Below are 24,149 nucleotides of genomic sequence, written 5' to 3'. Positions count from 1 at the left end.
TCCCCACGCGGGGCCCCACCCTGGACCCCACCTGCACAGGAGCACCTGTCTTTGTCTGCGAGGGGCCTCGGAATGCCACGTCCCGGCACCCCAGAAGAGGGCGCGGAGCACAGTACCCCTGCCCGCAGACATCTGAACACTCCACCACCCTGGCTACTGCATTTGGTATTGAAGGGGGCTCCCAGGCCAAAGGCAGCTCACTCCCAATGTACCACGGCCTCCAGGACGAGAGACTACAGAAGAGAACGCAGCCGGGGCCCCACTGAACCCACCAGAGCTGCAGGCAGAGCCAGAACTCCCAACCCGACGGGGGAGGGCCCCGGAGTAGAAACCAAGCCCTGACTGATTGGGGGCGGACACCTGATGCTCCTGCATGCACCGTCACCCTGGGATGCTCGGCCACGGGCTGGCAGACTGACCTTGGGCTCAGCTCTCTGTCTGCCCTGGGGGCCTCTCCCTCGAGACCAGCAGGCTGCCAGCTCAGTGACCGAGACTCTCAGGCAGCAAACGTGCAGCTGCTCCACGCTGGGTGTCCCTGTTCCTCCGGGGTGTCCTCCAGGCAGAGCTGTGGGCTACTGCACTGGTCTGGACAGCCCCTTGGTGACGGCCAGCTCAGACACACCGCAGACTGACCCTTCTGCTGCTGGCACCCATGCTGGGAGGGCCTGTCCTGGGACGTGAACGGCTGGTGGCAGCGGAGCTCGTGGTGGGCACATCTGGCACCTATCACCCGGTAGGACCCAGGCACACGCACTGCCTGGTCCAAGAGCAGCTGACAGTAATGCAGGGACCAGAGAGAGGGGTGTGGGGATGGAGGACCCAGCACGGCTGCGGCTTGCGAGCAAGTCCATCAGACTGGTGGGGGAAAGGCACCTTGTCCATACTGGACTGAGACTGTGAACAAGGGGGTGGTGGCACGGGGGGCGCCAGGTGGTCTCTGGGCACATGAGGAGACCCACGTCACCACGAGCCAAGCCCTGGGAGCAGAGCACAGTGCTGGCAGAGACGCAGGGGTGGCAACCCAGCCCGACGGAAACGTTCCTCTCTCTAGGCTGGTGGGAAGGCCTGGACACCATGGGGCTCCTCAATGAACCCTGGGGAGACCACCCCGCGGACCCGCGCCCTGACCTGGGCTCAGGAGACACGTGCTGGCCGGCCACCCCTCCTGTTTCACTTTACGCCCCCACTTCTCAGCTGTCTGTGGTGTCCTCGGCGAGCCACCTTGGCTCCGGTAGGCCCGTGCTTGCACGGACAGAGGGCCCAGGCGTCAGGGGCCTTGTATGGCCCTGCGCGATCTGGAAAGGCAACACAGGAGAGCAGCCCGGCGGTGACACAGAGCCAGGAGGGCCCCGGGCACATCCCTCACGCAGAAAAGCTGGCCCGGGATGAGCCTGGGCCTGACCTATCAGAGCACACGTGCCTCACACCCAACACAGCATGGCTGCGCGGCGACCACTCGGAGGGTTTATTAGGGAGAGCATCACGGGAGCGATGGCTTAGGAGCAGACCTGGTCCCCCACCCCGTGTCACCCCGGCCAGGCTTCCGCAGGGGAGCTGGGACATGGACCGCGGGGCAGCATGAGGCCTCCGCTGCACCGTGGCCTTGCAAGGCCGGTGTCCGTGCGAGCTGGCACCCTCCCCCCAACCCCCACAGGTCCCACCCAAGTGCCGTCTTCACGCGACGGCTGGTTTCTGGGGTCGGACGGGAGGAGGTGGGGCCAAGTGCAGACGCAGGGGCCGGGGCGCCGCAGGCCTACCAGTCCTGGGTGTCCCAGCCCTCGTCCACCGGCAGGACAGGCGGTGTGGCCTTCTTGGCCGTCTTGGCTCTGCCCTCCCCGCTGCCCGCCCAGGCCTCCCCGAGATCACTGTGGTCACTGTTCTTATTGGTGGACGCAGAGCCCGAGCCCCACACATCCCAGCTGTCCGAGCTCCTCTTCTCGGCAGAGGCGTCCGCGCATGTCCAGCTGTCGCTGCTTGGGGACCTGTGGCCCTTGGTGGACTCGGCACTCCCGAAGGTCTCCCAGAAGCTCTGGTCCACGGTGCGGTTCAGGGCATGGTCCCCACCGCTGTTCTGGTAGCTCTGGCCCTCCAGGGGTCTTGGGAAGACAGAAGGACACTGAACCACAGCCCGAGCCACCAGGCTGTCCCTCGGTGTTCTCCCCCGACCCTGACGCCCACGGGGCTGGGAGATGCTGTCTGCTTGGGCTCCATGCCACTCCTCCTCAGAGCCAAGGGGCACAGAACCTGCTGGAAGCACTTGGGCCTCCTGCCACCCTAGTCTGGTGGGGTCAGTCCCACCCCAAAAAGAGCTTGTCGTGAAGACAATGTACGAGGCCGGTTTTCTGCAGTGACTAAGGGAAAAGGGAGCCCTGAGCGCGTGGGCCCTGCCTGCGCTGAGACAGAGGGGGCCCCGCAGAGCCCCTCAGTGGAGCCGTGCCCCGGCCAGTGCAGCCACATGGCGTGAACCACTAAATGCTGTGCCAGGAAGCCGTGGGGCTCCCTGAGCACAAGAAATGTGTCCCCACCCCACCCATGCTGCAGCTGGTAACGGCAAACAGCCAGACCAGGCTTCCCGCAGACAAGCCAGGAGGCAAGCCCAGAGCGGACGGTTAGCGTGAGCGAGGGGACAGGGCTGCTGAGGGCCCCGCGGGCCCCACCCGCCCAGACCGGAGACAGGGATCGGTGCAGGCACCCCTCCTTCCCAGGCCTCCTCCCTCCCTCCCTGCCCTGGGCAGCAGCAGTTACCACAGAGTTGGCATCTCCAGGGTTCTGGGGGCTGCGGGGATCCCTGTTCCCCAAAGGGAGGACATGCCTGTCCCCAGGGGGGATGCCAACTGCCTCCCAGAGACCTCGTGTGAGGAAACCCAGGAAAACGGCGTACCTGTCTGAAGGGTCCTCTGCTCTCCCAGAAAAAAAAGTGGTGACGTCCCGCCATCCCCTGCTGCCTACCCCCTGGACCTAGAAGGGGACAGGAGGCGGCAGCTCAGGCCGGGTTCTCACACGCGGCACACACACGGGGTCCCGCGCCAGACCCGGCAGAGCTGAGACATGAACAGCACGGCCGGGCTCAGGCACGCGGCCTTTACAGTTTTCCCTCCCTGTGTGCACGCGGCCGCGGCGGCAAGAGGCTCTGGGACTTAGTAGCTCGAGGAAACAGCTTGTGTGCGAAGCCCCTGCAGGCTTCCCCACGCAGACAGGACGGGCTGGGCTGCAGGGGCCCGCGCACACCCAAACCCGCCTGGAGGAAGACAGCAGCCGAAGCCCGGCCACCCCCCGCTCGTCAGAAGGCGGCACTCACCAGGGAAGAGCAGCGGCAACAGAACGAGGGCAGAAGAAAAAGAAGCGACAGTTAGCAGACGGGACAGACCCCGGCCAGCTGTCCTCACATTCCCCAGGCGCCCACGGCAGCGTCTCACGGCACCTCCTCGCCACTCTGCGGGCCCTGTGGCCACACGAGCGCGTGGGGACGGAGAGCCCGGGCCCTGGAATGTGGAGACTGGCTTCCGGCCGCGCCCGAGCGCCAGGCGGGCCTGCCCTACCTTGGACGCCAGCTGAGAGACCCCACTGGACACATCGTCAAAAAGCCTCCCCTCTTTCACCTGCGTGGGTTGGAACAGCGCCGTCAGCCGAGCGGCAGAAAGCCCCCGTGGCCCGTCGACAGAGGCCAGCGCTCGCCGCACAGACCCGCGGCAGCAGCTATGTGCAAGCCCGTCGCCCCGCGAGAGAAGAGGGGCCGCCGACACCAGCCGGGGCTACTGTAGTGCGGCATCCTCCGCGGGGGTGGGCACCACCTCCTGAGGCCACGGCCCGCCGGGGGTCCTCCCTGGCCCCGCCAGCCACCTCCACGCTGCCCACACCAGCCCCACCCCGAGGGACAGAGCGCAAGGCTGGGCCTCCCAGAGCCAGGGGCGGGGGCCCTGCGGGATGCACAGCCCTGGCGGGACTTGGAGCTGCACCAGCTGCTCCCCTGGAGCGCGCGCCTGCGGGGGTGGGGGGAAGAGAGGGGCACGGCATGGGGCTGCATCACCTTCTCCTGCGCAGGTTTGAGGACGTTCTCGTTCAGACTCTGGCCCAGCTCTGAAGCCTGTGCGAGGAGACGGAAGTCAGGCAAGCCCGAGCGGCATGTCGCCCAGGATGCCGGTCAGCACGGTGGCTGCGAGCTTGGCCGAGCAAGGGAAGGCGGGAGACGGTGAGCAGCCCACTGGCACCCCTTCACCCCCTGCGCTCAAGGCAGCCGCGGCACCCAAGGCCCCTGGCTGTGGGGTGGCTGGAGCCGTAGTCTCCGGAAGGAAGGAGCCCAGAGCGGCAGTGGACCCGGCGGCCATCTGCCAGTCTTCCCGTCAGCGCCCACGCAAGCGCATCGCACGAGCACAGCCACGTGCCGGCAGGGCACATGCCACCCCCCTTAGCTAGGGCGCAGGCAGCTGCATCCCCGGCTGCCGGAGGCAGTGGGAGCCCAGCTGCCCTCCAGCAGGCACCTGCCTCAGAGAGGAGAGGACAGAGCCGAGGGCTGGGGCAGCGGCAGGACAATGGGGCGGCTGAGGAGGAAAGTGCCGAGCAGCAGCCTCAACGGACGGGGTGTCCGCACCTTCTGGCGCCACGCCACAGGGATGACCCTCCGTCCTCTTACTCAGCCCGAGCTGACGGAGCCGGGAAATGAACCTCCTGCCCAGCAGGAGCCGTGCCCCCCGGTTCTGGACCCCGGGCCCCTCGTCAGGGTCTCAGGTCCCCGAGCAGCACAGATGGGCCGGGTGGGAGCCCAGCGGGCTGGCGAGGCGCTCTGAGGGGGAACGCACGTAAGCGAGGCACACACAGGCCACGGTCCAGGGAAGCTCAGGGCAAAGCATGTGGTCGGCACAGAGACAGGGAAAGGCATGCACGAGAGCAGACCTGGGCCTTACCAGCTCGGGCTGCTGCTTGGAGCCCCAAAACTTTACCCAGACAGCAAGGGAGCAGGTTGGGGCGGAGGAGGGAGAGACTGAGTGAGAGAGGGCACGAGTACAGACAGCGGGAGCAGCGGCGGGCGGTAGCTTCGTTAGCCTCACGCTCCCGTGGCATCACCCCAGCAGGTGTCCTCAAAAGGGACCTCAGGTGTCCGCTTACTGCCACGCCTCACTGCTTTCCACTCCCAACGTACAACTTCCAAAACCACACACACGAGCAAGTCAGGGGCCCGAGACAGGGACAGGCCAGGCTCGCACACCAGCTGCCACCCCCACCCCGGGACAGCCTCCAGGGCTTCTGCCTCTGGCCTTAGCCCAAACACCGACAGGGCAGGACTAGAAGTTCCCACAGCACGAGACACGAAAGCTTCCTCTGTTACCTTCTGACTTGCTTGAGATCCAAATTTGGTTGCCTGGAAAGAAACATGAGGCTTTGAGATCACCAGTCCCGACGCCGGACCCCTGGCTGCACATCCCCAGACCCCGACAAATGCTGGGCCCTAGGCCCGTCCCCTGCCAGCCACCCCCTCCCAGCAGCTCCGAGGGGCCCAGGGAGCTGCACACGAGGCCACACCCACTGGAGGAGCAGCCCCATGGCACACAGGCCCGGGGGAGCAGGTCCAGCATCAGGGGCAGCCACCCGGCGGCCCAGACCACACCACCTGCTCGGTGCCCAGCAGGTCCCCACCCCACAGCTCCCTGTAGCACAGCACCCCCAGACACTTTCAGAACCGAGGAAGAAAGCCCACCCACAGGTGCTCCTGCGGAAAGGCGCCTGGACCTCCTGGCTGGGGCCCTGCAGAGATGAGGCCCAGAGAGAGCCAGCAGATGCCATGTGCCAGAGTGGTGGTGCCACTGGGCCTGGTGCCCAAGGCCGGGCTCCTCCGGGCTGGCAGGGGAGGATGCAGGGGACCAGGGCCCACGGAGCGCACGGAGAGACGTCCACAGCGCCTTTGTTCCCGCCTGGAGCCGGCCCCGGGCCCTCCCTGCTCCAGGTCACCTTCCTCACCAAGGCCACCCAGGCCTGGAAACCTGCTGGACGTCCCCGACAGGGTCCCTCCAAGCTGACGTCCCCAGACAGGCTCTGCCTCTTCCTTTCCAAGGTTCACACCCCACCTCTGTGTCCCGACTAAGCCCCCGACCCTCCCTCGCCTGGGCGGAGGAGGCGAGGGGCAGAGAGCAGTCCGACTGCCTGACCCCTGCCCCATGCCCAGCAGCAGAACCGGAGGGCCACGGGACCACTCAGCCTGCAGGACCGACAGGCCACACCCAGGCACAGCCAAGCTCTCCTCTCAGGAGCCGGCCCTCTGCACAGCGCTCGTCTCCAACACGAACACGGACGCCCAGCATGGAAGCAGCGCGGGCTGCCCTGAGATCTGCCGCAGCCTCGGGGACTTAGGGGAAGCAGTGCACGGCCCGGGCCCAGGAGGAAGCCCTGAGGCTGGGAATGGCCTCCACCCTTCGTTAGAGCCCCTTCAAGACCCGTCTGGCCCCGGAGCCCTGAGCAGCACAGCCCATGTGGGCCGCGCGGGCAGGCTGCTGGACTGGGCTACTCACCCCCTCCTTAGCGGCGGAGGCAAACTTGCTGGCTCCGGTGGTGAAACTGCTCCAGCCCTGAGAAGAAGCCACAGAGAGGCCACGTCGAGGGTCCATGGGTGACCATCCAGGCAGGCCCTGCCTACCGTGCCGTCTGCCGCTCAGTGAGAGGCTGACGGGTTCTGCACCCACGCGCTGCAGAAAGGCCACCTCCGGAGTCCCTTCCCACAGTGGCAACCCCACCTCCCAAGGAGAACGGGCCCCCCTGCCGTGGGCACATCCGAACGCTGTGGCAGCTGGGACAGCACGCGCATCCATGCCGTGCTCTGCCTGACCACACAGCTGGCCCCACGTGCACGCTCCCGCTCGTTCCTTCGCCCTGGGCCCTCCACCTCCCCTTGGAGGAGTTGGGGCTTGACACCTAATCTGCAGGCAGACCTATTCTGAATTTGAGATCTTCCCCTAAGCCCCCAAAGCCAACGGAAACTACGAACACCCATACACATCTCGCTCAGAGCCCAGCTTCCCAACACAGCCCCCACACCCACGACGAAGCAGAGGAACCTTTATGCTTAGCAGACAACCACGTTCGGCTTTTTCGGTGAATTAAAGACCCACAGGAGGGGAAGACCAACACAAACTCGCTGTGTTTGGTGGCACCTGACTTCATAAACTCCCAGGCAGCAGGCTCTGGGCTGGAGGCGAGCCCTTCCTCCCTGGAGAGGGGAGCCTGGCGGTCCGGGGCCTCAGGAGGCCTTCCAGCAGCCGCCACCACGTGGCTCTGGAGTCACGGCCGTAGCTTCTGACGAAGTCCCAGCACTTCGGGAATAGCGCGTGGGCACGGATTAGAAGGGACAGCCGACAGTGGTGCTCAGTAGATCCCCTAACCCGCACTGGGGATGCAGAACCCTACAGCAACAGCGGACACACGGGCACTCCCAGTGCTTCCTGTTTCCACCCTCCCGTCTGCTCCGTCTGCATGTGCGTCCCCACAGTGCCCCGCAGACCCTGTCCTGTGAGCGCGGACGACGTCTCCTCGCCTTCTCACAGGCGCAGCACACGGCCGGGACCGCTGCCGGACGTCGCCGGCCACAGCCCTGGGGCTGCAGCGGGCCCCACAGACAGCACAGCAGTGAGCGCACGTCGTCTAAGGCCATAGTAAGTTGCCTTGGAAAACAGTGGTTTCACCTGAAGTGCTGGGGGCAGAGGGTGGACGGGGGACAAAGCGCAGGGCCGCGAGCGCCAAACCCAGAGGGTGTGACAGCCCAAGCGAGCAGCTTCGAGAGCTCGCCGGCACGGAGCTGGCGGGCAGAGGGCCCGGATCGGCTGTGCCCAGTGCTCTCGCAGGACGGGAGGGCCGGGCAGGTCCCGCACAGGAGTCGTGCTTGGAGGACATGGGCCCGGTTAACCGGCAACCCACGCTCTATACTGAGGTCACTGAACAAGTACACGTGCGGGGGCCAAGCGAGCGCGTGGGTCGCAGAGACAACTTCCTGAGGGATGGGGAGGCGTCCCGCAGGCGGCCAGCTGGCATGGGCTTGTGGGGCAGGCGCGGTCCTCACCGAGCACAGGGAGGACACAGCGCTGCTGAGGAAGTCCTCTTCCCTCTTTGGGGGCGGCACCGTGTTCCCAAACCCCACGTAGCGGTTCTCCTGGGCCCTGCAGGGGGACAAAGAGCAGCTCCTGAAAGCCTCACGGCGGGAGGCCCCCAGATCCCGGGCCGAGCTGCGAGGGCCCCGGGGAGGACGTGCGGCCACAGCAAGGCGGGCACACAGGTCAGGCTCTCCTCCGGGAGCTCTGCGTTTACCCAGGGAACCCCGGCAGGGCCCAAAGCCGACAGCCGGCTACCATGAAAAACGTCAGAGATCCAGTCTGACGGCTCTGGGAACAAAACCCGCTTGCAGGTCAGGCTGGTCCCAAGAAGGAACACTATTCTTTCTTCCCCTAAACGTTAGGTTTCTTACCACTTAAAACCACTCCGCAAACCTGGGCTGGCTCAGGGATGCCACAACCAGCCCCGCGTGACGCACGTGGGCTCCACGCGTCCTGCTCACAGAAAGCAGGAGACCCCCGCCCCGAGGGCCCGAGCCCCCTGCTGCCCGTGGGCTCACCCCTGATAGGAGCCCAGGTCATCGTTAAGCCAGTCTTCAAACGCCTTGTCTGAGGAGGAGGTCGAGGTCTGCGGGTGGCCAGGGGCTCTGAAAGGGAGAGTCAGACGTCAGGGAGGCCAGCGGAGGACGGACGGGTGCCCGAGGGAGCCGTGCGGGCCTGTACGCTGTCACGTCCCCCTGGTCACACCTGGGCTCCTCCAAGAACAGAGAACTAAGGGCAGCGGCCTCCAGGTCTGTCTGAAAGGTGGCTTAGGCTTGGCTGGCGACAAGCGCCTGCCCAGGCTGGCAGGGAGGCAGCGGAGAGGCTGGAGGCACGGAGGCTGAAGCCGGCACACGAAACACACGGTGCAGGGGTGCGGCGGGGTTCCCTGGGCACCCATCGTGCACACAGGGAGTCTTCTCCAGACCAGTCACCCCAGAACACCAGCCTCTGACACGCAAGAGGATGCAGGACGTCCGGCACGGGGGTCAGCCAGTCCCCATCATACCTGTGGCAGCCCCGGGAGCGGGCAGCACTCGAGAGGACGGGGGGTGAGCGACGCTCGGCCAGAGCGTTTCCTACAGAGACGCATGCGTGTCACGGGGCTGGTCTGGAAGGACCTGCACCGACGGGGCTCTGGAGGAACGGGGCGGCCCTTCAACTCAGATGCAACTTACAGGCAGCATTTTTACGGAGAGCCTGTACTGCTCCAATGACCTAGAGAGCTGTTTCCGTGCCAGCACGAGGGTCCTGAGCTATGGCTAAGATCAAGGACAGGGCCAGGCCCAGAATGGTCTGGGACCAGACTAGAAGCTAGAGGAGTAGCTACCGGTGGGCAGTGGACGACAGCGTCTTGGGTTGAGGTGGGGTCCAGTTCTGGGCGGGCGAGGACTCAAGAGACCATTCTTTGCCTTCAGCCAGAGTGGCCACCTGCCAAGGGGACACAGCCATCAGACGGCCCGGGACTGTGAGGAACCATCAGTGCTGTCACCCACCCTAGGGCCCCTAGGCTCAGAGGCCACGGGCTGGGGGCTCTTTGCCACAAGTCAAACCCGAGACAGGGTGTCACTCTGAACAGCAGGGCTGGTGAGTTCCCGGTCAGCGGTTCCAACCCCGTCCTCGGTGCAGGACGCCAGCCGCCAGCCACAAGGAAGCCGGCACGCGACACCTCCCGGGGGGGCACGCCTGCTCTTCAACCCCGCTAACCCAGTGCCCACCTGCTTCCCCCCCAGTGGGACAAGACGGCCCGTGTGTCCCATCTGGGGACAGACTGCACAGCCCTGCGAGCATGTCAGAGCCCAAAGGAGAAAGCCAGCTCCCAAAGCCCTCGGCACCGCCAACGGGCAACGCCTTGGCACCACCGCTCAGCCAGTCCCACCTTGTCCCTGAAGAGTGCCGCGGCCTTGCTGTTGTACTTGTCCTGCAGGGACCAGCAGGGGTCGTAGTCCTCCTGAGACTCCAGGAACTCCCGGAACTTCGCGTTGCCTCCAGCCTTCATCTTCTCCAGCTCCGCGTCCTTCCACTTGTCCATGGTCACAGAGCGCACGAAGCTAGAGGCCAGAGCGCCAACTACGGATCAGCACCGGGTGTCCGAGAGCCCCCTCTCCAAGCAGGCCGTGACTCCGGCGCATGCACTGCCCGCGACATCCCTGTGGGCACGCCGAGCTGACACAGCAGCATGTGTCACCCTGTCACCGTGCCCTGACAGGAGGACCTCAAGGCACGGGGGGCAGGGCACTGACCTGAGGTGCACCCCAAGCCCGCGGTGCTTCCCTGAGCACTCCAGGCAGATCCAGATGCCATAGGTCACGCTGACCCACTGAGGGTTGAAGGCGCCACACTCGAAACACACCTGTGGGGAGAGCCACGTGCGACTCACCCAGGCACTCGGGCCCAGGGACCCCAAAGACCTGACGGGTAGCCCCAAGAGGGAGCAAAGGAGAGGCTGGACCCAGACTAAGGGCACAGGGAGGGGTCTCGGCGGTCTGCAGAGTCTCAAACCAGCCGAGCCGACGCTTACGTTGTTCTCATCCTGCACTCGGACTTCTTTCAGAACTTTCCTCGTCCTGGGGCTGGCCATGACACTGCAGAGGAGAAACACAAAGTTGTAAAACTCACCGGTAGGCTACTTCACAAGAACACAGAGCGCAAACGCACGACCGCACAGAGTCTCAGGGGAATCCCCCGCGGCAGCCTGGAAGCTGGGGGGTCGCGCCGCAGCTCACTACGCAGCACCGGGGAGCCGCTCACGGGAGGCCTCTGCCTGGGCCCCTGGGGGCTCAGTCATTGAGCGTCTGCCTTTGGCTCAGGGCATGATCCCACAGTCTTGGGACCGAGCCCCGCATCGGGCTCCCTGCTTGGCTGGAGGCCTGTGTCTCCCCCTGCCACTCCCTCCGCTTGTGCTACCGCTCTCGCTGTGGCTCTCTTTGTCAAATAAATAAAATCTTAAGAGGAAGAAGAAATCTCCCCTCCGTGTGCTAAGAAAAACCCAGAACCATCTGCATGGTTCCAGCCAAAGGCAATGCAGAAGTTAGGAACATCGTAACTACTGGTGTCCCCTTCGTGCAGGCCTCCTGCGCCACCTGCACCGCACAACTGACAAGACGTCCCAGTGCGTGACGAAGCCTGCAGCAAGAGGCGGTCTTTCTACAATGTACACAGACTGGCCGCTCAACCTCACTGCCCATCTGGGAGGCCAACACGTCAGACTGGGGCCAATAAACTTGGAAGACACGGAACCCCAGTTCTCTGCACGCTACTCCTTCCTTCCACTCTGCAGCCTGTGGCATGGGGACAAAGTAGTAGCCCCGACCGCTACGTGCAGAGGCTGGTCTGTGAGAGGGTCTGCGGGGCGGCCTCCGTGGGGCCATCCTGGAGGGGGAGGTGGCAGACAGCATGAGCACAGCAGGGCACACCTGCCACCATGCCTCACAGGGACACTGCTGGGGCACCACAGCCCCTAACTCAGGCTTAGGAGAAACACCACTTCTGTCCTTACAGAGCTCCCAGTTTTGGCAAAGCTCAAGTTCAACCAACAGCCCACTGGAGTCACGACCAGGAAAACCGATACAGTGGACTGAAGCTGGAGGAGGGGGTGGGAGGCAGCACGGGGCTGTCCTGTGCACACTGCCGCCACTCGGCCCAGGACCCCAGGTCACTCTACCGCCACAAGGACACAACCGCGCACGTGCCCCTTGGGACCCTGCCCTTCCCTCACTGATGAACAGAGCCCGTGAGCTGCAGCCCCTGGCTCTCATGGCAACAAGCGCCTGCTACACGACACGCGGGGACCCTGTAAGCGGCTCAGGACTGGGTGCCCGCCTGGCTGCTGAACACCTCATGGGGCCAGCCTCTCCGCGGAGTGAAGCTGGAGCCTTCTGTTGACGTGCAGCGTGAATGTTCCCAGAGGATCTCTGTGCTGCACCCCACCTGCAACCTCAGTCCCCAGAAGGAAGTCGCGGGCAGAAGCCCTGACTCTCGGCACAACCAAACTTTCTCCGTCTGGAAGGCCAGGACTCCTGCGTTCATCAGCCCACACGGAAGCTAGCTGGAGGAAACGACACATAAACGTCGGCTCGGTTTTCTATAACTGAGGGACCAAACCCGGAGTTCACCCGCACCTCCTCTGTGCTCTGCAGTTTTCTGGGCTACGTGTGACCGTCCACCCAAACCCCCGGATCTCCAGGGCAAACACCTGAACACAACACCCTGGCCAGACACCGTCTAGCGGGACAGTTTCATCACACTGAGGTCCGTGCCCACACGTGAAAGGCATCAACAGGTGCACACACACGTGCAGACGTGGGGCTGGGTCTGAATTCACAGAGCACTCCGCACACGCTCCTCTGCCCGCGGCCACCGGAGAGCCCCCCGGGGGCTGCTGGGCGGCCCCGCTGCCTCTCCAGAGAACTGTGCCTTCCCTCCGAGGTTCACATCCCGGTCAAAGGGCGCAGGCAAACAGAAGTCAGAACGGGGCTGAGCATGCTCTGAATTTATGATTGCGTCAAATGAAATCAGGCAGACCGGCGGTTTGCAGGAGCAACAAAGTAACGTGGGGCAAAGAACCCCCTGGGGACCAGCGTCCGGCCTCTCCGAGATGCTGCCGGGGAGACGCGCCGCGCATCTTCCATCTCACAGCCACAGGTAACGGTCTGTCGTGAAAAACCACCCAAGAACGCTTCGGCGCTTGAAACCGAGATGCAACAACGCGCCTCGGGCGGCTGGGGCGCATCTTCTTGGTTCACCGCCTAAGCCCCCTGTCAACCGCGCGGCGCTCGGCCCTGACCGGGGCTCTGTCCGCGCCTGGGCCGGGTACCGGGGACGGCTGACGGGCTGCCCCAGTGGGGAGGGCGTCGGCAGCCGCGGAGCCCCCAGAGCACCGCCCTCCTGCGCGGACGCGCGGAGCTGCGGGGAGCCTGGGCGGGCGCGTTCCGGAAAGCAGCCCGAAGCCCGGCACCCCGGGCCAGCACCGCGGGCGCACGGTCGCGGCCCGGGAGCGGCAGGAGGCTCAGGCCCACCCCGAGCGAGCCCCACGCCCTCGCCGCGCCCTGGTCTGCGGGGGGGCCCCGACCGGGGACCGAGAAGGGCCGCTCGAGCCGCTGCCTCTCCGACGGGATCGCCCACCGCGCCGGCCGCCCCCGCCCCCGCCGGACCGAGCCCTCGCTTCCCAGGGCGGGGGCCCCTCGGCCTGCAGCCCCGGGCCGTCGGTCTGGTCGCCGCGCCCCTGCCGCCCGCGGAGCGGCGCGGCGCGCGGGGCCGCGGGCGCCAGACGCTTCCAGGCACCGAGGTGGGGGCGGCCGCCGAGGGGAGAGGCCGGGGGTCCGGGGGTCCGGGCGGGGGTGTCCGCCCCAGCGGGCCGGGGGCCTGGGGCCACGCGCTTACCCGGCAGGGCCCGGACTCGAGCCCGCGCGCCGAGGTCCGCCGGGGTCCGCCGGGGTCCGCGGGGGGTCGGCCGGGCTCGGGCGCGCCGCGAGCTGCTCCGGGGACGCGCGCCGGCCGCCCGCCCCGCCGCCACCAGCTTCCGGCTACGTTGCGCCTCGCGGGGCATCCCGGGAAGCCGGGGTGGGGCGGGCGGCGGGGGCGGGACTTCCGCCTTCGCGCGTCGGCGGGAGCGCGGCCCGCGCCGGGGGCGGGGGGGGCGGGGGGGGCGGGGCCGGCGGGCGCGAAGGATGCACCTGCTGCCGAGGGCACGGCTCCGGGCTGGCTCGGCCACCGGGGGCGGATCAGGAAGGCGCGGCCGGGACCGGCTCCCAGGGCGGGGGAGCTGGCCGAGTCCGGTGTGCGGTGGGGGCGACCCGGCAGGGGAGGGACCGCCGCCCCCCACCGCACGCCGCCCTGTGCGGGGGCCGAGCCCTCGGGGCAGGCCGCCGGGGAGCGCGGGGAGCGGGTGTGCGGGACGGGCGGGGCGCGCCGGCCGCAGAGTGGGACTCGCGGGTCCCGGGCCTGACCGCGCCTGCTGCGGGGACGCAGTTCGCGGGGCTGCCCGGCGCGACGGCGGTCGCGGTGGTGGACGGGCCGCTGGGCGCTCTCCGGGCGGTCTGTTCCGGTGCAGCTGCGGGAGCGGCCTCGTGGGACGTGCTTGAGGAGCAACGCGGCGTCCGTCGAACGTCCCGCTGACCGGTGCAGCCCCCGCAGCCCTGCCCCCGAGCCAGCGCCATCCGGCCTGGTCCTCCGGGAAGTGCGTGCGAGGGAGCGCCGCGGGGGTCTGTCTCGCTACAGTGTCCGGAGGGCCCCACGCTGGGTGCCGACCGGCCGCGCCCTTCCCTCGGCGCCCTGTTCTCCGCGGCCGTCAGCAGGGGAGCCTCGTGACCGCGGACGACACCCGCTCGTGCAGGGCCCGCCTGGCCGGACGCTGGAGCCACTTTGAAGGTGTGGACGCCGGGAAGGAAGCGGCCTTGAAACCCGGGCGCCAGTCTCGGGGCGCATTGTTCGCTTCTCTCGCTCCGGCGCCAGGAAGTTAGGCGGCTGTGCGGAGGGTGGGTGTCCTCTGGACTCCATGCAGAGCTGCCCAGCGGCCCTCCAAACGGTGGTGCGGCTTCCTGCTTCTGCCCTCAGAGAGTTCCAGTTGCTCCACAGCCTTCGACACTGGGGACTGCCAGTCCCTTCAGGGCAGCCGACACGGTGGGCACAGGTGGGGTCTCTCTGCGTTTCCCTCCATCCTTGGCTGAAAGTGCCCTGCGGGCTCATCTGAACTTCCACCACGTCCAGCCTGCCTGGTGTCCGGCTGGCCGTGAGGACCGTCTTGCAGCCGGAGGGAACCCTCAGGAAGGAGCTGCTGGCGTTCACAGAAGGAATGGGCACCTCTAGGGTCTACACGGTGGTAATGAGACTAGATTTCAGCACAAGAGCCTGTGGTCAGAACTGTAGGCTCCACAGGTTCACACAGAGAGAGCTGTGTGCTGGATTTCCAGTGGGCTTCTTGGAGGAGGTGGGCTGGGAGGGGCAGAGGATGTTTAAAAGGAGAAGAGAAGGGAAGGCCCTCCTGGGAGGCAGAACTGGAGCCAGGGACGGCGGAATGTTCAGGTGCCTGATCACCAAGCAGAAGAGTTAACCACCTGCCCTGCCCCCACTCTGGGAGGCCTGGGGCTGTGGTCATCCCCAGAGCAAGGCAGGTCCGCGGAGCCGAGACCAGAGGAGTGGCCTTCCAAGGTCAGGGCTAACACATTCCCTCCCGGAGTCTGGAGCTGTGGCCTCTTCCCGCGATCTGAAGGCTCTTGCAGTGTCCACGCAACAGGAGAAGACACGGACAGCAGCAGAGTCTGGGCAGGGGAGTGGTGACGCAGAGCTGCACACTGACTGTGTTCTGTTACTCCGTCGGCACTGTTCAGACTTGTTCCTTTGGGGCTGCTGGCATCGGTTAACTTTCAGTCGCAGTAATACGGTGTTGGCTGTGGTTTCCTCCCCAGGCTGGGAAGCTCTGGATGGGAATAGAACTGGAGGGAACTCCTGGGGCAGTGCAGTGAAAGCCCCACAAAGCTGCAGGGCATCAGGCTGCCACACAAGCTGGGCAGAAAGGAAGTCACTGCGAGCCAGGCAGGAGGGCAGGTCACCTGTGAGGCCGCTGTGGGCCCGGGGCCCCATCTCCCCGCTGATGAACAGTCTGTGATTTCCCTGCAGGCCAGGAGCCCCCCACTTCCTGAACACTCTCCAGAGGCCAGGCCCTGGGTTTGTTCAGGACCTTGAAAGTGGCATAGCCCCCATGCTCTGTCGTTAATCCATTGTTCAGATGAAGAAACCAAGGTGTGGGGGCACCTGGGGGGCTCCGTTGGTTAAGTGACTGCCTTTGGCTCAGGTCATGATCCAGGAGACCCGGGATGGAGTTGGGCATCAGCTTCCTGCTTGGCAGGGAGTCTGCTGCTCTCTTTAGCCCTCCCCCCACAGCGTGTTCTCTCTCTCATTCTCTCTCTTGCAAATAAAATCTTTTTAAAAAGTGAAAAAAGAAACTGAGGTGCAGAACAAAGAAGCCATTTGCTCCCGGTCCAAAAGGCAGTTTACGGGTGACACGGTGCGCACCTCACTTTTGTGCCACCCTCCTCCGCGTGCAAGAAGGCAGGGGTGCGGAGCTGGGTATCTCCAGGGGGCAACCAGGTGTGTCTTTGGATCAGGACGCTGAGCACCAGTCTCGGACGCCTTGTCTGGACCCCAGAACGGGGTCTCCAGCCAGTGGCCCGCAGGAAAGGCAGGAAGGAAACAGCTGGAGCTCCGCAGGGCCAGTGTGGGCCACACATGTGCACGTGCATAAGTGTAAGCGTCTGTGAGCGTGTCTGCGTTTGCATGTGTGCGCGCCGTGCACCCGTGTTCGTGGGACGTGCATGTTGCCGTATGTTCCCTCGGAGCTGTGTCGTGGAAGTGCCCATGGACGTGTGTGCCGGCGCGTACGCACTTGTACGCATGTGTATGTGCACACGTGAGTGGGGCAAAGGTGTGCGCAGGCAGGCTGAGCGAGGGTCTGTGTCCGAAGGCCGGGTGGGCTCAGGTTCTCCGTAGCGAGCCACCCAGCTGCAAAGCGACAACAGGTGCGGCTTGGGGAGACGGCCAGGGCAGGGGCCACAACCAGGGCTTCCTTGAGAGGCAGGCCCCGCTGTGTCCGCGCTGCACAGCTGCCCAGGCTGTGACGCAGTGCCCAACCCCGGCCCGCGGCGGCAGCTGGCGGACACGGTCCCAGGCCGCTCGGACCCCAGGGGCCCCGAGCTCAGCCGCAGTGGAGCGCCGGCCGCTGAGCCCGGCGGCAGCCCCAGCCGCAGGCGCACCCCCGCAGCACTCGCCCAGGGCTCCCGACCAAGGCGGGAAGTAAAGGCTGCCTCAACCCTCCCTCGGAGCGCGTCCCCGCAGCGCGTCCCCGGGTGCAGACCCGCGCGTCCCTGTGCCGGACGCCCCGCGCGGACCAGGCGCTTCCCGCTCGCGGCCGCCGGGAGGCGGTGTGGAGCGGCGCGCGCTCCCGCGCCAGCCCGGACGCCCGCCCTGCCCTCCGCGTGAGCGCCGGCCTCCTGGGAAGCTCACTGCCCGCGGGCGCGACGGCCCGGAGCGTCGGGGAGGGGCGGGAGCAATGCGCATCCTGGAATGACGTTCTGATCCCATCAACGGGGTGGGGGGGGCTCCAGCCACACACACACACACACACACACACCCCGAGGTAGTGCCGGCCTCGGGGGTTCCAGAGCCCACAGTATCACTCACTCTCCACTCGCCTTATCTTGGAAACCTCCTGGGTCGGGCCCAGCTGGGGCGCAGGGGTGTTTCCCACACCTGCAGGGGAGCCTCTGGGCCCGCAGGCCCTCCCCGGCCTCCAGCTCAAGCCCATCTTGAGGGCACCAGGGCCCTTGCTTGTTCACCGGAACTGTTTTTGAGGAAACATGGCCGGAGGCTGAAGCTCAGGGGTTCCCGGGAAGGCCTGGGGCCGGGACCCCCTGGGCTTCGACACAGGGAGTCTCCCGTTGAGCAGGGCGGCGTGGAGTGGGGAGCGGGGCCCTGCGCAGGCCGCGCTGTGGCCTCTCAGTGGAGGCAAGGGGAGGAAGACAGGCCCAGCAGTTTCTCCTCTCTCACCTCTCCCGTGCTCTCAGTCACCACCTGTGGGTCACACCTTGTCACTCTGACCCCAGCCAGGAAGAGCCCCACACCATGGTGGGCCAGTCCGGGGCTCGAGAAGGGGCGCAAGGCACCGTTCCCTGTGGGGGCCGGGCCGCTGCCCTGTGGTGCTCCCTTCTGGCCCCGGAGTGGGAACCATTCAGGGGAGAAGGCAGAGGCTCAGCGTCACACGAGGTCAAACAGCTTGTGCTCAGGGCCATGGGACGAGACCCGGGTTTATCTGGCATAGAACCATGTGCCCTTTGTCCTCTGGGCTCACTTACTGCTGTCAGGGATTCACTCACCACTTCCTGCCCAGGCCCTCCCAGGCACCGTGAGTCTCCGGGATAAAGTCCAGTTGTCTGGACTTGGCACTGCTGGCCTCCCAGGAGCTTGGGCTCTGGTCTGGTGACTGCCGTGCCACCTGTTCCTCTGCTCTCTGCTCGCGGGGATCACACCCACTCTTCTGCGTCCTCCTTCCGGCTCTGCCCGGCCCACGCCCTCCTCCTCTCCCCGTCAGTGTCCCTCACCCAGAGGCGACTGGAGGTAAGCTCCTGAGGCCCAACTGCCGGGTCCCACTTTGCCACCAAGAACACAACAGGTTCAAACCACAGTGGGCAGGAAGGGGCTGAGGCTGGCGGGGTGGGGTCCATTCACCCACGCGGCCAGGCAGGGACATGCGGAGCTGGAAGGATGCACCCCTTGCCCCAGGATGCCGTTCAGGGCCTCTTGGGTCCCGGGGCTGGCCCCTCCAGCGGGTTTCCCAAACCAGCCTACGAGCGGCACCTCCCTCTGTGGCACTTCTCCCTCATCTGCCTTTGCAGCAGGACCTCATTCCTCCGCAGTGCAGACCCACGGTAGAACTCCTCTAACCAGCCCCATACTGCAAACCGAGTTCTGTTGTCACCACAATTGCTTTGTCAGTATTCTGCTTCACCCTCATGGTTTACTGGATGTCCGTGTACAATGGCCTCTCCGCGGCTGCGTCCGTGTTTTTATGGCACACATCTCTGGATCTGCAAGCCCTGGGGAATTCTGACAGATTCTAGCCAGTCGCTCCCGCTCCCAGAATCTTCGCACCGAGCGCCCTGCCGTGAGCGCCTGTTTGTCACGCCCTCTCCCTGCTGCGTTCACGGCGCTGCTCACCTCCGTCCTGCTGGAAGCATTTGCACTGTCCCTGCTGTGCTGGGTGGCCAGACCAAGCCCAGGTGCGTCGGACAGGGTGCATCTCCTCCCAAGGACTCCCTGTCTGTTTTCTCTTCTCCACCACCAGGTGCTTCCTGGAATGGCTTCATCCTGCATCTGCACAGAACACCATGAGCTGGATTTGGGGCTGCTGGGCTCTGGCTTCTGGCCTGTCGGTGGCAGGACTCAGTCCCAAGGGGAGAAGGGCCTGGCGGACCCAGCCCCAACAGACTTCCTGGCATTGCCTCTGAATGATGCATGGGAGGCACTGGGGCTGGGTTCTGAGTGGAGCACGGGAGGAGCTGGGGCTGGGGGCACAAGGAAACAGAGGGGACGGCAGAGCGCATGGCTGTGCAGATCTGAGACGCTGTGTGTCACAGCAGAGGTGCCCCTGTTCCCAAAAGCCCGGAGCAACCCTTCCATTCCCAATTCAAGGAGCCTGCAGCTGCATGGAAGCACACGTATCTACACGGGATGAGGAATCACAGCTAAGAGTGTGTTGAGATGGGGCCAGCACCTCGGCTTGCCCAGTTCCTGGAGCCAGACAGTAAGGACCCCACGCTCTGCCTGAGCCTCTTCCATGCCTAGCTCAGTCAAGAATCTTTCTAGATGCTAGTTGCTAGACACAGGAAATCCAACAGCAAATGGTTTAACAACAAAGCAGGGTTATTGGTTCATGCGATGAAATGCCCAGTGGTGAACTGGCTTTCAGGCAAGGCTCGATCCAGCTGCTCAACAACACTGTTGAGAACTGGGTTTTTTTTTTATTAGTTTTTTTTATTATTAGTTTTTTATTAGTTTTTATTAGTTTTTATTAGTTTTTTTTATTAGTTTATAAACCCAGTTTATAAACCAATTTATAATAAACTGGGTTTATTGCCCTGCAGTCCCTTTTTTATCCTAGGGTCCCAAGATGCAGCTTCCAAGGCTGCAAACTCCCTGGTTCACATCCACCTTTGTACCAGCATCCCAGCAAAAAGCCTGGCATTCCCTTGGATTGGACCACCTTGGGTCATGCGTCCACTTCTAAGCTACTCAGAGGCCCAGAGGATGGTCTTTCCAGCCTGTGGCATCGGAGCCCCAAGCTCTGGCCCTGGAGCCTTGGGGAGGTGGGTTCCCCAGGACCAGAAACCTGAGGAGGCAAGACATGGGAGAGCGACCAGTCCATGTACCCGCACCGCCATGCAGCCCACCTCAGGGCCCACAGGGGACCAGGCCAGCTGCCCCCAGGAGAGGTAGAGGCAGGATGTCATGCTCCCCTCCGTGTGTCTAGGGTGCAGCGTGAAGCGGGAGGGGACGGCAGCCCCAGCGACAGGGCGGTGTTGACATTGCCAGCCTCATCCTGAGGACTGAGTCCTTTGGGTAGGTGTTGGGCTCCTGGCCACCCCTTGCCCCTTACCCCTTGCAGAGGCTGGGGGGGTCTGCAGGCAGCCTGTCTCTGTGCTTTGGTTACAACTCACCGTAGTGCACTTTCTGGCCGCCCTAATCTGGCAGGGCAAGGCAGGCCAGGGGCTGGGACAGGTGTGTTCACCTTGGGCGTCCGTGCGGAATGAGGCTTGGCACCACTCAGCTTTCCGGAACTGTGGAGCTCAGCCAGCAGCACGTGGAGTGAGGAGCGAAATCTCACCGCCTCACGGTGGCTGGGTCCCAACACTGCACGGCACTGCCCACTGTGTGACCGGGCTGCGTCGCAGCATTCTTGTCCATGGGATGGGTGACTCTGCGCCCTGGGGGTCCCACTGCCTGCCGCAGCAGGGGGCACACCATCAATCCCAGGCAGACCCCACACGTCCGAGCTCAGGGTCCCAGGGGCTTGGGCCAACCGCCAGTCCCTCCACTGAGGACTTGGACTCTGGAACAGGGTGACGGCTGCCAGCTCTGACACTCTGTGGTGCTGCCAGGAGGAGGCTGGCCTGGTCCCACCCTCGCCTGGTGCCTGATTCCAGGCGGAAGGGCAGACACTCGTCGTGATGGTCTCACTTGGTGTGATGCCGTCGGTGTCCGTGCACAGTGCTGCGTGCATCAGGGCTCGATTCCTATGGACACCCGAGCTGCGCTCCATCATATGGCCACACCACACTTGTAGAGACCTGTTAACCTCTTCAAGGACATGTGGGTTGTTTCCTCTTTGGGCTCTTCCAAATGACGCTGCTGTAAAAACGGGTGCACACGCTTTCCTCCGGCTGTTCCGTTTCTTCTGAGCGTGTGTTGGCACTGCTGGTTCCCATGGTAACCCTACAGTCAACGTCTCAAGGAGCTTGCCAGACAGCCTCCCGTGCGGCTGCACCGTTCATGTCCCCAGCAGCATGTGGAAGGTGGTCTCCGGCCACGCTGGTGGGTGTGAAGCCGAGTCCCCTTGTGGTTTTGACTTGCATTTCTATCTCCAGGTGACTCGTAACTCCAGATACATCGTGGTCTCCTGCGTGGGCCTGGGGCTGTCCTGTCTTCCGTCTGCTGATGGGACGGGGTCAGCCCTCGCCCACACGTCCTGGTGCAGACAGGAGAATGTATCTGGGAGAAATATTCTGGGAAGCCACGGAGCCAAGGGCTCCCACGCTGCCAGCTGGTGACCTGGTCTGCCACCCTGTCCCCAGGAGCATCCAAGACACTTTCCTTTTGATAAAACCGAAGCCACACTTCACGGCAGTGAGGGCTGTCCCAGGCGACGTTTGTCCATGTCTGGAAACATTTTTGATTGTTGTGACCGGTGGGGATGCCATGTGTCTAGTGGAAGAGCCCAGGGATGCTGCCAGACTCCCAGAGTGCCCAGGCCCCGGAGCAGAGCCACTGGCCCCTCGTGCGTGGGATACTGGTTTTGAGAGGCTCCATTGCCTGTAACATCAACCCACCTATTTTTTTCATTGAACATCTTCCTAGGAAGTCCCTTTCCGGGTGTTCTAAGGGTCAAGATTTGCAAAGAAGATCAAAAACCTTGGGTGGTGAGTCCAAGTTCCCATGTGTGACCCTGTCACTGAAGCGCCCCTCCCCCCCAGCCTGCTGAATCATCCCCAACAGGAACTGGACTTCCCATGGGGGGTGCTTCTAGAGGCCCCTTCTTCTCCCTGGCCCCCCACAAAGGCCATCGGATTGAGCTCCAGGGACCTCCCTGTACCCCACTCTGCCTGTCCCTCCCTCCTGCCCATCAGCAAACACCCTCTGAGAACACTCCCCCTTCGACCAAACCCGGTTGTCCCAACCTTTCTACTTACTGGGGTCTGAGAGCCGCACACCTCCGCAGACCCCGGGTTAGAGCTCTGCTGTGGCTTTCTCTCTACTTTGCTAGGGACTCTAGACCTTGGCCTTGCTCTTTTGTTAAGTGGACAGTGGGACCTTTAGCCAATATTGTATTGGTGAAAACTCTTGGTGCTTTGTAAATCCCACAGGTGGGGTCAGGGATTGAGGTCACCATGGGAACCTGATTTCAGATCACCTGCCTGTGAAGGGGCCGGTGACCATGGGGTGCTCAGCGTGTGTGTGGTGAGCACGGGTGCCCCTTTGCCCGGCTGAACGGCTCAGCCATGGAAGCCATCACCAGCAGGGCTTGCACTCTGACCCTGGACTACTGGAGCCAAGAGCAATGGCTTGAGGCTGTGCGACCCTCGTCCCTACGTGCTCTGCTCAGGAACCACCTGCTGGCTCCCCATGTAGGACTCACTTCCCGAGGACCAGCCTGATCATGGCTCCCACTGATGGAGAACTCCGGGGCTCTCTATGACTCAAGGATAAAAGCAAAGCCTCTGTACGCCCCTCACCGGTCTCCCTTTTCCCATCCGCCCCAACCCTGCTCAGTCCCACCAGGCCTTCGCATGGCAGGGTTTTCCCCCAGCCCTGCCTCAGGGGTACAAAACCTATGCCTCGAGCCTGTGATGCTGGGGGCTCCCTAGTGACCCTACCCCCAGACCTGACCCTGCCCTGGCACAGACACAGTTGGAACAGACTTGCCCCCCCCCCATCTCCCCACATTCTCTGGGCCTGTGAGCCCTTGGTAGACCACCCCGCCCTCCTCCTGAGTCCTCAGACCTGGGAGAGGACCTCTGGGCTGTGAACCCTGGCTGGAGCCCGGGAAGCTATTGAGGAGGTTGATGGGGGCAGATGAAGGGGTGCTCGGTGGGAGGCGACAGGCAGGCAGGGGAGGAGGGCTGCTGCTTCCTCCCACTGGTCTGGGGCAGGCTCCGGGAGCTCCGGTTCTGCGCTGGGGCGGCCGCGCGGCCGGTCTCCTCTCCAAGCCTCCTGACGACTAAGAAGCGGTCCCGCGTCCCTCCCCAGCTCGCGCGAAGGCCCCGGAGGGAAGGAGGGAGAGGCGGCGCGGCTGTTCCTCCGAGCGGAGCTGGGCCAGGGGGTCCGAGGAGCCCGGGACTGAGGGGCGGGGGGCTGCGGGGTGGGACCCGGCTGGCGGTCCGGAGTCTGTGGGGCGGGGGCGGGGGCCGCCTCGGGGTGGAGCCGGGGGCCGCGGGGCGGAACGGGAATGGGGGGCGGCGGGGGCCGCGGGCAGAGGCGCCCGGCAGCGGGTGCGCGGGGGTGGCCCAGGTCCAGACTCGCGGCCGGCGCGGACACGGTGGGCTGCTGCTCCGGCCGCCGCGCGCTCATCTTCCTCCGCGCTTTCCAGCTGGTGAGTGGCCGCTACTGCCCGGGTCCCGCGGTCCCAGCGCGCGGGGTGCGGGGAGGGCGGGGGCCCCCGCTGGGGACGGTCGGAGCCGCGGGCTTCTGGGGCCAAAGTTCGCCGCGGCCCTGGAGGGGTAGGGAGCCAGCGACCCGCGCGCGACCCCGCTGGCCCCTGAGGCCAACCTCCGTGCCCCGCTGGGCGTGGGCGCCTGTAGGGAAGGGGGGGGCCGCCGCGGGGACCCGAGAGCCTGGGACAGGTGCCGCCCGGGCAGGTGCCAGGGAGCGGCTGGAAAGGTCCCAGGCGGAGCAGAAGCCTCCGGACGGGGCTCCCGAGCGAGCGTGAGCGCGCGCTCCCTTTCCAATGCCAGCGCCAGGCCCTGGGTGAGCGGTGTCGGCCCATTTCTAAGGCCCGGGAGCCTGGGGGTGGGGGTGTGCTTGCCCGAGTGTATGTTAAGGGTGTGTGAGCGCGGCCCTGTCCCCTTTGGCGCGGGAAGATGGGGCCCCCTCGCCCTTTCTTTGTCCTGGAGAGATGGGGAGGACAAAAGACCAGCAGCTGCGCCCAGAGCTGCACCCGGGACCCTTCTGTGTTGGGGATTATCCGCCCCCCTGTATCCAGAGCTTTGCCAGAGAACTTGGGCACCCCCCACCCCCCACCCCTTCCCCGGCCAAGTTTCCATTTTGCCCCAGCCGCTCCCAGTCGTTCTGGAGCCGGAGGCATGGCGTGGGGGT

General features: G+C 65.0%; 1 protein-coding gene and 1 long non-coding RNA gene across 9 annotated transcripts; one reads left to right on the top strand and one right to left on the bottom strand.

The window, feature by feature from the left end:
• Positions 1–1,442: 1,442 nt before the first annotated feature.
• Positions 1,443–13,554, bottom strand: ARFGAP1 (ADP ribosylation factor GTPase activating protein 1). Of its 8 annotated transcripts, none has more exons than XM_059407393.1 (14): positions 13,452–13,554; positions 10,591–10,654; positions 10,313–10,422; positions 9,949–10,120; positions 9,400–9,500; positions 8,591–8,677; positions 8,042–8,138; positions 6,501–6,557; positions 5,324–5,356; positions 4,902–4,931; positions 4,028–4,084; positions 3,540–3,599; positions 2,882–2,958; positions 1,443–2,096 (listed from the first exon to the last, which is right to left on the bottom strand). In XM_059407393.1, the coding sequence occupies exons 2-14, from the start codon at positions 10,648–10,650 to the stop codon at positions 1,754–1,756; spliced, it is 1,284 nt and encodes a 427-aa protein (XP_059263376.1). In that variant the 5' UTR covers positions 10,651–10,654; positions 13,452–13,554; the 3' UTR covers positions 1,443–1,753. The 8 variants fall into 8 exon arrangements, with proteins under 8 accessions (XP_059263376.1, XP_059263377.1, XP_059263379.1 ...); XM_059407394.1 differs by having other exon boundaries at positions 2,882–2,952; XM_059407396.1 differs by lacking the exon at positions 3,540–3,599.
• A 4,342-nt stretch (positions 13,555–17,896) lies between these two features.
• Positions 17,897–21,473, top strand: LOC132022839 (uncharacterized). The gene is made up of 3 exons (XR_009405756.1): positions 17,897–18,179; positions 18,907–19,365; positions 21,206–21,473. It is a non-coding gene; the product is annotated as an uncharacterized LOC132022839 (long non-coding RNA).
• The last annotated feature ends 2,676 nt before the right edge of the window (positions 21,474–24,149 follow it).

Source organism: Mustela nigripes, chromosome 7, assembly GCF_022355385.1.
Source record: "Mustela nigripes isolate SB6536 chromosome 7, MUSNIG.SB6536, whole genome shotgun sequence".
Lineage (NCBI taxonomy): Eukaryota > Metazoa > Chordata > Mammalia > Carnivora > Mustelidae > Mustela > Mustela nigripes.
The sequence above is the reverse complement of the archived record's forward strand: the minus strand, read 5'-3'. Positions and strand labels throughout refer to the sequence as shown.